We start from the raw sequence: 14,481 nt of genomic DNA, 5'->3' as shown, positions 1-14,481 counted from the left end.
CACCGATTTGTGGAATATTGTACCCCTCCTTTCAATTCCTGAGCTTTGGATAACCTTTTCCAAAGCAATATTGAACAACAGACATGCAAGTGCGTCACCTTGTCTAAGGCGAGTCCGGGGTCTAGCACCGAAAATTACCTAGCATTTGCTCATATTGAGTTGAGGGAAAACCCTGGAAAAAACCTAAACCAGGTAACTTGCCCCGACCAGGAATCGAACTTGGGCCACCTGGTTTCGCGGCCAGACACGCTAACAATTCTCCACAGGTGTGGACCCCAGTCTACGGTATATTAACTACACGGTTATCTAGCATTGGTGGTACTCGTGATAACGACATGAGTTGAATTAGTCAAAGGATTAACTGACATTTACCTTTCTGTTGAGAAGAAAAAAACAGAATCAGACAATCTGCCCAAGCAGCATTCGAACACAAATCAGAGAGAGACTAGGAAGTTGCAACACATACATGCCTATTGTTCTGCTATCACAATAAGTGCTTTAGCTTTAAAACATAATACGTAAGATACGTCATAAGGTTTTCAAGTTAAGTGTGCCGCTAGCCAAAGGGCCAGAGCTTCAGCTTTCCATCCTGGTAACCTGGGTTCGAGTCCCAATGGGTTCAACTGGAATTTGTGGTAGACAATTGAAGACCTCCCTCAAAGAAGGTTGTATATCATATGAAAAAGTATATGATATACAACCTTCTTTGAGGGAGGTCTTCAAATGTGTTTGGTTGTATATTTTTGCTAGGTACTACCATTCCCCTTATTGGCAGTCCACCATTGCTCCATTAATTGGCATCATGTGGTGCTCTGTAGTTTGCCTCCAATAGTGCACCTATGGCAACTGAAAGGACTACATTTCCCGTTGCCCACAGATGGGGATGCTTGAGTGAATGACGTACCGGTAAGTCTAGTACGTACTTGTGATTAGATAAAAAAGATTACCAAATTAATGGCATCTCAAAATAAAAATAATAAGAAAACCATACAGTATGGGAATATCGATACTGTAGTGATACATAACAATAAGTGAATTAATTCGATTTTTGTAGTGAAGTGTAGTAGATGTGGTATCTGTTAAATTTATGTACAGACTTTGTGATTAACACCGTAATTAAATCTGTCTTAATTATATTTTTTCTAACCTTTGATTTTTCTTTTATTTTTCGTTATGCTCATCTGGCATTACAGCAAACGATGAACTAGTTTTGAATATGCTGCCATAACATTGTTGAAAGATCATATGACTTCGATTTTATATTTAGCCATAAATTTCTCATGAAAGTATGTGACACTTTTACAACCGACAATTTTTTTTTCTAAGGAAATTGAAGTTGGAAGTAACTGAAAATTGTATTAAGTAAGACTGAAACAAGGGATCTAACAAATGAAAGAACACTATTGCCTTTAAATAATGTTTCTTTATGTGTATTTATTTACGCCACTTGACAGTACTTTGCACTTATCTTTTTGTCTAACAGTATACCATATTTCACACATCTTAAAAAATAGTTCATGTTTGCTGATATCAAAATCAAATATTTGCAAATTCTGTATTTATACAAATCAAAACAATAATTTCAATATTAATTTAAGAATTAAACATGATTAGAGAAATAATTGATTTTTGACATTATGAGGTAGTTTTATTAAAATATGAAACTTTTACTCGTCCTGACAAAAATTACGTGTACATCGGACACCTTACTTACAAATGGCTTTTAATAATAATAATAATAATAATAATAATAATAATAATAATAATAATAATAATGGCTTTATTTAACCTGGCAGAGTTAAAGGCTGTAAGGCCTTCTCTTATGGAACCCGGAGGTTCATTGCTGCCCTCACATAAGCCCGCCATCAGTCCCTATCCTGTGCAAGATTAATCCAGTCTCTATCGTCATATCCCACCTCCCTCAAATCCATTTTAATATTATCCTCCCATCTACGTCTCGGCCTCCCCAAAGGTCTTTTTCCCTCTGGCCTCCCAACTGACACTCTATATGCATTTCTGAATTCGCCCATATGTGTTACATGCCCTATCTATCTCAAACGTCTGGATTTAATGTTCCTAATTATGTCAGGTGAAGAATACAGTGTGTGCAGTTCTGCATTGTGTAACTTTCTCCTGTAACTTCATTCCTCTTAGCCCCAAATATTTTCCTAAGAACCTTATTCTCAAACACCCTTAATCTCTGTTCCTTTCTCAAAGTGAGAGTCCAAGTTTCACAACCATACAGAACAACCGGTAATATAACTGTTTCATAAATTCTGACTTTCAGATTTTTTGACAGGAGACTAGATTTTTTGTAGTATAGAAACTTTGTCATCAGCACTTGTTTCTGCAATAAAAAGCAGACAACTATAATTAAAATGTACACTTGGATGAATATTCTAGGGTTGCTTGAAAAATTCATAGCCTAACGTAGAAAGTAAACTAAATCCCCCCCCCCCACCGAGATTCACACACTTGCTCTATACCTTCCTTATACATAGATTCCTCAAGGTCTGCAAAGAGCCTTCTGCTACTGCTCTAATAACCTCTTCATTTGACGAAAATCTCTACCCAGCCAAGTGAGTTTTGAGCGTTGGAAAAATAAAGAAGTCTGAGGGTGCGAGATCTGGTGAGTAGGGAGTTGTGGCAGCAATTCGAACTGTCGTTCGTGTAGTATAGCAATCGCGATAGCAAACACGTGAGCAGGTGCATTGCCGTGATGAAACTATAGTTTCTTCTTGGCCATACCTGGTCTCTTATCGCGAATTTTCCCTTTCAGTTGCTGTAGGTGATTTGAATAAATTCTCTGGTTGTTTTCGCCTTTGCTAGATAGTCAACCATGATTATCACCTTAGAATTCCAGAACATGGACATCATGATTTTTCCAGCTGATTGAACAGCTTTTCCTTCTTTTGGAGATGGAGAATCACTGTGTATCCACTGTTTCGACTACTGTTTTGTCTCTGGCATGTAGTAGTGCATCCAGGTTTCATCAGTGATCACAAATCTCCTCAGAAATCGGGCGTATTTTTCTCGAATCGAGCCAGACAATCCCTCGAAATTTGACATCGGGCATGCTTTTTCCCGATGTTAACAAACGTGGAACCCACCTTGCATAGACTTTGGACAGACCAAAGCCATTGACTAAAATCTGGCGCACCCGTTCAGTTGAGATATGCATAATCTCGTTAGTTTCCTTTCTTTCAGTCGACGGTCATTCATTCATCGTGGATTTGTTCTACTATTCCTTCACTTGTTTCTGTTACTGGACATCAGCTGCGGGGGTTGCCTTTCACTCTCTCGACCATGTTTCAGTGGTGACGCCCATTTTTCACAGTCGAAAACGTTGGAGCGGATTCCCCCAGTATAGCATCCATGTCTACTTTAATTTCTGTTGGACTCATTCCCTTCTTCTACGAAATATTTAATGACAGCATGAAGCTCGATATTGTCCATTTTGCCAATCAAAATTGAACTAAAAGCCATTTGTAAGTAAGTAAGTAAGTTAAGTAAGTTAAGTAAGTAAGTAAGTAAGTAAGTAAGTAAGTAAGTAAGTAAGTAAGTAAGTAAGTAAGTAAGGTAGGTGTCCGATGTACACGTAATGTTTGTTAGGATGAGTAAAAGTCTCGTATTTGAATAAAACTATTTCATAATGTCAAAAATCAATTATTTTTCTAACTCATGTTTAATTCTTAAATTAATAATGAAATTATTGTTTTAATTTGTATAAATATAGAATTTGCAAATGTTTGATTTTGAAATCAGGAAACATGAACTATTTTTTTTTTGAGTATGAAGCTCGATATTGTCCATTTTGCCAATCAAAACTGAACTACACAAAATGTAGTTAACAGAAAATTATGATTTTTCATAGTTGAATTAATGTAAAATAGCAGCTAACAATGGGAGCAATGTTGACAGGTTTTCTATGCATCTATGTGTCAGGCCACGAACTTTCAAACACACCTCGTAAAGATGTGAACGTGTAGGAAGTATGTCAAAGATTAAAGTAGAATCAATTGAAAGTAGAGAACATTGCTAGATTTGCTTGCTACTGCTATTTTTAACAATTTTTCAACGACAAAGTTAATGAAAATTTTGTATTGATGAAGTATGTTTTAGGGACGTCTTAAAGCCCCACTGGTGACAGAAATACAATTTTCATACTTGCTAATTTAGCGACTTTTTACGTTAGGTAACATTTTTACAAACTCAGTTGGCAACTCTGGCAAAAAATAACAACATGGAGGAAAGGATTCCACATGAGGAGTATGGGTTTAGGTTATTTGGTTGACAGGACGTCAACAATTAAAGTGAAGTGAAGGTTATTTAAATTAAAGCTGTTGAAATTACGTTTTGCAAATAATAAACCTTCATTAACACAGGATATCATACAACTTGCGCGCTCTTATTTACATTTTGTGTATCATACCATGGCACTTTGAAATGAATAATTGCAATGGGCTTTGAGGTATGTTGAAAAGTTTCGGTGTAGTCTGTATTTGATACAATTTTACGATCCGTCATTTTTGCCAAACCGGTTACTAATTATGGCTGCTTACATTGTAATTATTGCTTCATTTTTGCAGTAGGTTTATTTCCAAACTGTCGCTCTCACAAAATTAACGAAACCTCATTTTTCAGCTAAAAATCATGATTGTAGAATGTTACAGTACTTTGTAGTTTAATACAGAACAGTGTAGTAGGTTATTAAGATTACTTCGTCGGTGATATGAATCGATGCCCATTTTCGTATCTATATTCATGTAATGTTCAGCCAAGTCTGCATATCAGACATTTCATTTAATGGTTAGTCGGTCAGGATCGTGTTGTTTTGTCACTGTTGGGAAATGTCAGATGTAGCTCGTGATATTTTTATGATATTTATATCAAGTTTTGAGAAAAATAAGTAATAACTTTCGTTTGCCGACCACATAAATTAGTTTGTAAGTTCGGGTTCGGATAGGGTTCGAATCCCTGTCAGGTCTGATATTTTTCATTGAAAAATCTATAGTGACACTTGTGGCGGACAAGGCCGCAGTTGGGGTTTTTCTCAGGGTTCTCCCATTTTTCCCCATATTAGACATTTACATTATTCCATCACCATTTTTCCATTTCGTCATCATTCCATAGCATTCCCTGATCACCAGCTGGCAACGCACAGAGAGGGCTGGCCTAGGGACGGGGGTTGCCTGCTCGACACCTGGGTACGCAGCAAACCTTAGTGTAGACAGCGTGCGTGCGTGTAGAGCATACTTCATAGAAGGGTGTAAATTTTGTAAGTTATATAATTATTGTTGTGGAAAGTAGATCTTCACCTTTTAAATTGAGATAAATTATTGAACTGTAGTATTGGATATGCTCAGAGCAATATTTTCATGTAGTTCTCTATATCCTGTTGTTTGTAAACTCAAAGACCGATAATTGCAATAAACTAATATTTTCGTTGGTTATTTAAAGTTACTCTAAACAGAAAGGGTTTGGAATTGAACAGGTTACATCAGCTGCTTATTTATGTGGATGACATGAATGTTAGGAGAAATTCCACAAACTATTAGGGGAAACACGGAAATTTTACTTCAAACAAGTAATGAGATAGGTTTGGAAGCAAATTCTGGAAAGACAAAGTATATGATTATGTCTCGTGACCAGAAAAGAGTACGAAATGAAAATATATGAATTGGAAATTTATCCTTTGAAGAAGTGGAAAAATTCATATATCTTGGAGCAACAGTAACAAATATAAATGTCACTCGAGAGGGAATTAAACCTAGAATAAATATTGAAAATGCCTGCTATTATTAGGTTGAGAAGCTTTTGTCATCTAGTCTTCTTTAAAAAATAATGAAAGTTAGAATTTATAAACCAGTTATATTACCGGTTTTTCTGTATGGTTGTGAAACTTGGACTCTCACTTTGAGAGAGGAACAGAATTTAAGGCTGCCTCTTCGAAGCAGAAGACGGAATGCTTCTTCAAACCTCCTGGATCATTCCTGTTATTGTATTAAAGGTGAATTTATTTATTGTTTAGTTTTCGAAAATTGTACCTCAATTTATGCAACCATCCAGGAGCTGCACTGACTGGTTCGATATCCCCTGTTGAGTCATGACAGTAGACTAAATACTGCTTGTAGAATCGTCTCTCTCATCAGTATATTTTACTGTTATAACGTATTATGATTAATTAAATTCAGTGATGGCACATTTCAATAATTTGCCTATAATACCTATCAGTTACTTTAAGATTATGGTTTATTTAACGACACTCGCAACTGCCGAGGTTATATCAGCATCACTGATGTGCTGGAATTTTGTCCCGCAGGAGTTCTTTTACATGACAGTATATCTGCTGACATGATCCTGTCGCATTTAAGCACATTTAAATGGCATCGACCTGGGCCAGGATTGAACCCACAACCTCGAGCATAGAAGGCCAGTGCTATACCGACTGTGCTACCCAGGTCGTCAGTTACTTTAATAAAAAGAAAATACAATTTTTTTTTTTTTTGCTTCCGTGAGAATCCAAAGCTTTTCAAGGGAGTATATCCAATTAATATAAATTATGCAAATTATAAGTTACTATTTAAGCATATATTCGCAATACCGCATTATGTTTGAAAGTTCTTTGGAAGAGATGGGCAGCAAAATTTATAGAAGTGAATGCATCACCAAACTGGTTTACTTCATCATCTCCCCCATGCTGTCTGTGTTGTGCAGCTGCCAGACCACTAGCTATACTAAAAGTCAGGTTATGAACCAACTAAACCGGAAGCAACGTTCTGTTGCCCTCTTTCTGAGCTCTGTTGCCACACAGTGGCGCGAGATTCAAAGCGTGTTCAGCGTTTGTCACCGATATGTTTAAAATAACTACTGTATATAGTTCTCGATAACACTATCCACAATATTAGTAATTAAAATTACTGTTTTTAAGAAAGCTAATGACTCTGGTACGAAATGCGACTCATAATGCACGTGGTACTGCAAATGAACTGGCTACACTGTCTCCGTGATTCCGTTGCCAGATTTTCGTTAGCAGACTACATTTTCACGCGAGGTCCAATGAAAAGCTTCGTTCTAGTTCTCCCCTCCATCCCCCACACTCAACGTGTCATCGTTGCACAGGCTACCCCTCTAACCCTGACTTTCCTCTCGCCCACCCAACTACTTCCTGTTTAGTCGGTTCATAACCTGGCTTTTAGTATAGACTACTTTTCATCAATCACTCGTTTTATTAATTTTTTGCTCGTCTATCATTCATGGTCCCATAACTTTTACAACACAGATTTATTCAACTGCTGATACTTAAAGCACTCATATATTTATTTATTATTATATTTTCATATTGGAACAAAGATAACATTTCTATGATTATCTCATTAATATTTCGAAATAACCCAAATGAATTATATACTATGCATTTAGGAAGCCTATGTTATCTGTATGAAAATGATACATGACTCAATTTTCCATCTTTAAGGACAAGTGAAATATCGGCCCCAAAATTAGCATTTTTTTTTTTGTTTATGTGATAAATATAAGTAACCTTTGTATGATATCTATTACAGTTAGAGATGTATATTTTATGTAATCTTTATTTTGACTCTATTCTACATGTATGTAAAAAATTTCAAAATAAAAAAAAAATCGAGGTTAATATTTCATGTTTTTGTTTGATTTGATGTGGAATGCCCCATATTATATTTCAGGCATTCTGGCCCAGATGAGCTGATAGAAAATGGCTGTTCCTATTTTCACGTTTAACCTGAATCATAAATTATTGCCTGGACGAGTCACAATTGGTAAATATGATGGCACACATTCCTGCCTCACAGCGGCCACAACAGCAGATAAGGTGAGAAAAATAGTATTTAGTGGGTCTCTGTTACAGAGTCTAGTTAACTGTTGTGAAAGTTGTATCGCAAATTTTAATGTTACGGAGAAATATAAACTTAGTGAATTTTAATAAATTAATTCTGTTCTGAACCACACCTGAGTGATGTTCTGCACAGCTTGCAGTTTGTGCAATCCTCTACACTTGTTTTGAATAGTTTACTAGCGTTGTTGACCTTATGTTCACACAATGGCCTAAGGTGCATTTACTTACTCAATTATTTGCTGCCTTTCTCAAAATTTCTTCCGCCAGGACCTTCGAGATCATCAACATCTTTTTCTCTCCAGAAAGAGCCCACTACTTGTTCCCTTCCCCACAGCAGTAAACACTGCATTTTTTTCCTTCTTGAAATTTCTCTCACCAGTAGCTTTGGGAACTGTTGACTGTTCCTGTTCTGAGTTGTGAAGAGTAGGGAAGGGCAATCCATAACCTCTCTTACTTAAATCCCTTTCTCACCTTCCCATGGCACAACCTGTTTTTAACAAATGAGGCTCTGGGGACCAAATCACAACTGTTTCATCAAAAATGGAGGTACTGTTATTGCAAGTTATCTTGAACCTTACATCCCCTAAGTCTGTCTTTCGAACTGGTCGGTACGGCATGTACTCATCAATGTAATGGCACGGCAAGGATGCCCCTCCCTCGGGTACATGACAGTTTTCAGAAAACGTTGGTTCTTTCACTTCACGGCTCTCTACTGTAAAAGAACTTGGTTCAATACAGACATTATCATCTCACGACACTCTGGTTCTGAGAGGAGAATATAGCTTCGTAGCAGGTTTTAATTAACCTTTAATGAGTAAGTATTTAAATATAATCGTGTGTACACTCCTCCTCTCTCATCTGAGCTGGGGACCGGCAATGGCGGAGTTACTACAGCTATTTCTATACATTGCCTAGGCCTACATGACTTACACCTACGGCTGATATGTACATAGTCTAACAATATTTTACAGGCTTATTATTTGAATTTAAAATTATACACAATCTATATCCCTATCATTGCTGCCATCATCGTCATCGTCTTCATTGCTTGATCCAAAATTAATTATTATTTCGTCAATGGCATTATCCATTTGGAATTATCTTCTTAAACGTAGGTACTACTTTCTGAACAAGATAGAATTCTTCGATTGTATCCTGAATGGTAACATATTGATCGAAGTCATCCACTTCAACTTTACACAAATCCTAATTCTGGAATGAAATAGTATGTTTTGCAGAACTGTAACAAAATAATAACTTACAACAGTAATTCATTATGTCGCTCACAGTACACACACTATTGTACATAACTATTATAGCAATAATTTCTAAAGATTACATACCTATTCTTTCCCGGAGTAGTGTGAGGTTCAATCGGTTGTAATTCAATATTATTCTTAATTCTCTTCATGGAACTAATATTTTTGCCAGAGTATTTAGCCGCTCTCTCATATTCCTTATCAAGAGGTTCCAGCACACATTTGTTTAATTTTTCCTCCTCGCAACACTTATATTATATTTGCGATAATTTCTCTTTCTCCACTGTGGATAACAGCGTTACTTTTTTCTGCGGGGGTGTGATTCCACCATAATTACTACCATGTGGTTGCTGCTCCATGTTAACACTACTGGTACTCAGTGAAGGAAATAGTTCTACGTTTTTTGATAAGAGATTATGATGCGGAGCATGCGCGAACAACTCAGTTGGCTCCACCCACGTTATGTGCTTCCTTCCCTCTACCCCTCTGTCCCCACTCAGGAAGTTCAAGATAACTTGCAATAACAGTAATGCCATCTCAGCATGCTGACCTGCCATAGCAGACATAAGCATCCCCCAAGTGGTGAAGAGGGGACGTAGTCTGTGGAGTTGTCTGACAGTCCTCCCGGTTAGGTGATGTGGCTCTGCTAATCAGTGGCAGCTGTGGTCATCCAAACAGTTTGAGGTTGTTATATAATAGCCATAACATAAAAAAATGGTGTCGCTTTAAAATGGTTATGCTTTTTGCTACATCACTCTTCTGTATTGGAGAGCAAGAGAGATGGATTTATTTCTAAGAACTCAGAATTAGTTAACAACACTGTACCTGTTCTTTTCAACCACCAGTCTGCAGATATAGCCTTATTGCCTTAGGTGAAAGAACCCATTACGAATACCCATCACTGTCATAAATTGTTTCGTGTGCTTCTTTGGAAAGGTCACTTTCTCTGCATCCGACTAAGCTTGTGGTCATTCACAACTTTCTGAGAATACTTAGGCACTCTCCACATGCCTTCTAACTCAATCCACAATACATAAAGCTTTTTAGTGAAATTTCTCTGACCTATGTCTTCTCGGCAGAAATTCTTCTGTACAACATGGCCTGCCTTTAACTCTAGTCATCCCTCAAACCCCTCTCTGTGGTCAACAATCGGGGAAAAATCTTGCCAAACCTGGAAGGCAAAGATTAGTCTCATTTTCTCCTTCAATAGTCACAGGGAAACCTGCTGAGCCTTGGTATAGAAGGCTAGCATTGCGCTTTAACACATTTCGCCATTATTTTCCTGTTCATTGAAACTGCAAAGGAAGCGTAATTCATCATCTTCACAGTTTCTCCACAGTTTCATTTCCTTTAGTATGTGAACCAGTAAAATATATATCTGTGCAGAATGAACAAATATTCAGCCAACCAGATTATATTTTTTTAAATATATAATCTTTATGCATCTGCTGTTTTATTTGTTATCCTGTGTTCCAATATATCATTTCCAATCCAGAGGGACGCACAGCAGAATCATGACAATTTTACTTCAGTTTAATATTTCAAAAAGGAGTCCACATGTCCAAACTTCGTGAACAACATTTTCCAAGTTGAAACCATCGATTTGGCGTACGAAGTTGATGAAGCATTTTGTTTTCTTAAACTTAATGTTAAATTTATTTAATGCTGGGCCATAAAATCTGTTCATTGTTTCTTTTTTATTTTAAGCAAATAATGCTTTTAATTCTTCAGAGCCAGCGGGATAGCTTAATTGGCTAAGGCACTTGCCTGCCATCAGGAGTTCCACTCAGGCACGGGTTCAATTTCCACTTGGGCTGATTACCTGGTTGGGTTGTTTTCCTAAGTTTTCCCCAACCATGAGTCAAATGTCAGGTAATCTATGGCGAATTCTCGGCCTCATCTCGCTATCACCAATTCCATCGACTCTAAATAACCTCGTAGTTGATACAGCATCGTTAAATAACCAAGAAAAAAATAGTTCAGTCCCATATCTCTCTACCTCTTCCCTTTTTTCCTTCTTTCTTCTTTACATTTTGTTTTTCTTTTCTTTTAGATCACCCTTTCCTGTCTCGATTCTGGAAGGGTTTGAAAGTATTGTTCATATGTTGTTGGTATAATTCAAAATCAAATTGTTGCTTGAAATTATTTTACATGTAACATCGTTAGATTCTCTTGAAGGTGCATATCGTCGGTTTCTTGGTAAAAGTGACCAAGTCACATTTCAAGGCTTCCAAGTATTATGAAAATTTAAGACATAATTTTATATTAAGAACTAAAAATATAGCACATTTACCTTCAAAATAATTTACTGCTAACATCTAAAGAAGTACAGTCATTTTTGGATGGATCATTAAACCTTTAAATGCCTTTTCCCAACAATTTTGCATTTTGGACTTGGTCACTTTTACCAAGAAACCGACGATATATACATAATCAGACAAAGCTTACTCTGTTTTTGTAAGTAACAGAAACAAGTAAAATTTACAGAGTAAGGGAGTTTTAGTTGAATTACTATTTTATTAATTGAGCCATTTAGTTGATTTTGCACTGGTGAAGTTTATAATGAAGTGTAACATGATTGTTTCAGGTCTTGGTACACAGTCCACATAGACGAATGGGGCTAGCTGTTGGTCGAGTAGTTCCAAGTGATGCAAATAAAGAACTTGCTCTTCTGAATATCAACCAATCTGTGACTTCTATTTGTGCCGGTAATTTGAATCCAACAGAAGAACGGGACACACTTGTGGTTGGAACTCCCACCAATTTGCTTGCATATGATGTTGAAAATAACTCGGATATTTTCTATAAAGAGGCATGTTACGTTTCTTATATTTAGAATGTACGTTTTTCACTTACTGTGGATTAAAAACACAAACATTACCTGCTCTCTGCTTTACACAGATTTCTGGAAGAAATGCTGTCTTAAATAAATGTTTATTAGTGAAATTATTATAGAATATCTTACCATTAATATTTTCATGTGACAGAAACAAGTTTTTAACATTTTAATCTATGAATGGGATCAGATTGGTAAACAGACAGTGTTGAGTTGCCATAAAAAAGTTCAGCTGAGTATCATTTCGATCGTTTATGAAATGAACTCATGATTTTCTTAGGTTAATAAATATTTTTCTTCTTTGAGTGTCATGCTCCAGGTAGCAATATTAATTGGTTCCTTATACCATATAACTTAGTGCAATACAATAGTTTCCTGTTGCTTCAAGAGCAGTGAAATGAATTATATTTAAGTACTGTCTGGAGAAAACTGAAGTGCTCCAAGTAAAACTTCCCACTCTTTTCTTCACTTCAGATTTGACTTGAACTCTTCTCCAGAATTTGAGTATCGTCTCAAATATGAAAAGTCAATGGACTGACCATTAAGTTAATGGTGCACTGATAAGTAGTCATTTTTTTTATATTTAGATGTTAAAAAACTTGAACATTTAATAATGTTTCTTTATTTCTCACTGCATAGTCTGTCTGATTTCTACATCTATTATTGGAGATAAATTATATATTTGTTTCTTCTCTACATATAAGAAACTCACTCTTCAGTGTAATTGGTTTTCTTCCAAAATAATAAGTCACATATCTAGGTGAGATCTTATTTTCCAACGAGAAAAATTTATAATAGATTTGAAAATATACACCATCATCTGTGCAGAGTACTAGATGAGTAAATTATTTCGTTAAAGATTCCTTATTCATACCTAAATGTAAACAGAAAGCTGTTATGAAATTTAGCAAGTGTTTGGAGAAAAGGCACACTATTTTAACAAGATATTGAATTGTTATCATGTATAAGGTAATTCATCGTTGTTTGGATACAATAAAGTCAGTCGTAAAAATATTGAAGTGTATATCCATTCACTGAAGGACAGCATGCTGAGGGTCAGTGTCCATCATGCATTGTGTCATCCCCCTAACTATACAGACATTCATGTGACTGAAATAGTTTGTTCAAATTTAAAAATGGAAATAGCAAAGGAAATGAGAGGGTATTATTTTAAGTTGCAAGAAGACATTGTGCAAGCTCATGCTGAATAAATGGTGGAAAAATAGAAAGAAATTGCTGTGATCACATTAAAAGAATTGGAGCCATCTAACCCATTAGTGAACAAAACAAAATACAGAATAATAAAACATAGAAAACAAAATAGTTTGAAATGTTGTGACGACAATCGTTTCAGTAGTTTAGTTCTCACTCTTATGAAGTCTAATATGGACACAAATCCAAAATACCCCAGTAGCATTGTTTCTTGTTTTTGGCATTTGAGTTTGACATGTATGTTAGAATATTTTAAAGTATAGTGAACAATATTAGGAAATAATGAGGAAAATTGGAAAAAATTTTTTTTTTTTTACTTTGATTAGGATTTTGTGGCATGAGTTTTAATTATTTATTTTTCAAAATAATTTAAAAGTAATTCTAAAGCAACATTATTTTCTACTACATATTTGCATATTTATTATTGCCGTAAGCATAGTTGAAACACATTTCAGAAAGTTATCCTAGTTCCATTTCTAGAATCGTAATTTTAATGTGATTTCATATAATAATTACATATAGTTCTGTGGCCGGGAGGAGAAAGGTTTTAAGTCAATTTTTTGTGAAAATGACATTTTTATATATTCTGAAAGCAAAAACAATTCTCTACAATCTTGTAAAATGGTTAAAGTCAAATAAGACTCCTGACTGGATTTATAGAGTGTTACCAAATGTCCTAAGTACTTTTTGAATTGAGCACACACAGAATAAAGGACTTAAGAATATTTAATACTTTATTCCTTACAAATCATCACATGTTTACTTTCCATGCTTCCCTATTAAAAAGGTCTAACTTGTATTTTAGCTATTCTATCACATACTGATGCCCTTTCCTTTTAAAACTTTAAGCACCAGGTAAACAGTCCTATATTGTTTAAGACCTATTTTGCATTCCTAATAATTTAAATTTCCTATTTATTTTGACATGATAAAGGTCTTATGTTTAAGTAGTCCCTTCTTCTCAGTTTGGGTTGTAGTCTTAAAAGGGCTTAAGTGTGGCTATTTTTGGAAATAATCAAGATAATTATTAAATGAGCAACATTACCTATTTTAGAAGAAATATAAACAAATAATATCCAGGAAAAACCTCTTAATTAAAAGAACTCTATAATTGACACTAATTTCAGTCTTTCTACTGCTCTCCTGAAAAGTATAAAATTATTACTTAAGATCTTTTTCCTCCCAGCCACAGAGTTATTATTACACTGTACCTTTGAAATGGGCACAGAACATTTCTGATTGTCATATATTTCCCTACATTAAACATTTAACACATTTGATGAAAAGTGTCGAATATA

The 14,481-nt window shown here is 35.5% G+C and overlaps 1 protein-coding gene across 8 annotated transcripts in view; it reads left to right on the top strand.

Annotated features, from left to right (window-relative positions):
* The first annotated feature begins 4,217 nt into the window (after positions 1 to 4,217).
* LOC138707571 (BBSome complex member BBS2-like) overlaps positions 4,218 to 14,481 on the top strand; it is a 64,209-nt gene continuing 53,945 nt past the window's right edge. For 4 of the 8 annotated variants that reach the window (XM_069837158.1, XM_069837164.1, XM_069837163.1 and 1 more), the window contains exons 1-3: positions 4,218 to 4,471; positions 7,707 to 7,852; positions 11,723 to 11,947. In XM_069837158.1, coding sequence (XP_069693259.1) covers positions 7,736 to 7,852; positions 11,723 to 11,947 — 342 coding nt within the window. In that variant the 5' untranslated portion in view covers positions 4,218 to 4,471; positions 7,707 to 7,735. Of the gene's footprint in view, positions 4,472 to 5,290; positions 6,011 to 7,706; positions 7,853 to 11,722; positions 11,948 to 14,481 lie in introns of those variants that run through there. The other 4 variants (XM_069837159.1, XM_069837160.1, XM_069837161.1 and 1 more) reach the window with 4 other exon arrangements.

This window comes from Periplaneta americana, chromosome 10 (genome assembly GCF_040183065.1).
Source record: "Periplaneta americana isolate PAMFEO1 chromosome 10, P.americana_PAMFEO1_priV1, whole genome shotgun sequence".
Classification (NCBI taxonomy): domain Eukaryota; kingdom Metazoa; phylum Arthropoda; class Insecta; order Blattodea; family Blattidae; genus Periplaneta; species Periplaneta americana.
Note: the sequence above shows the minus strand (reverse complement) of the source record. Positions and strands in the feature narration are given on the sequence as shown.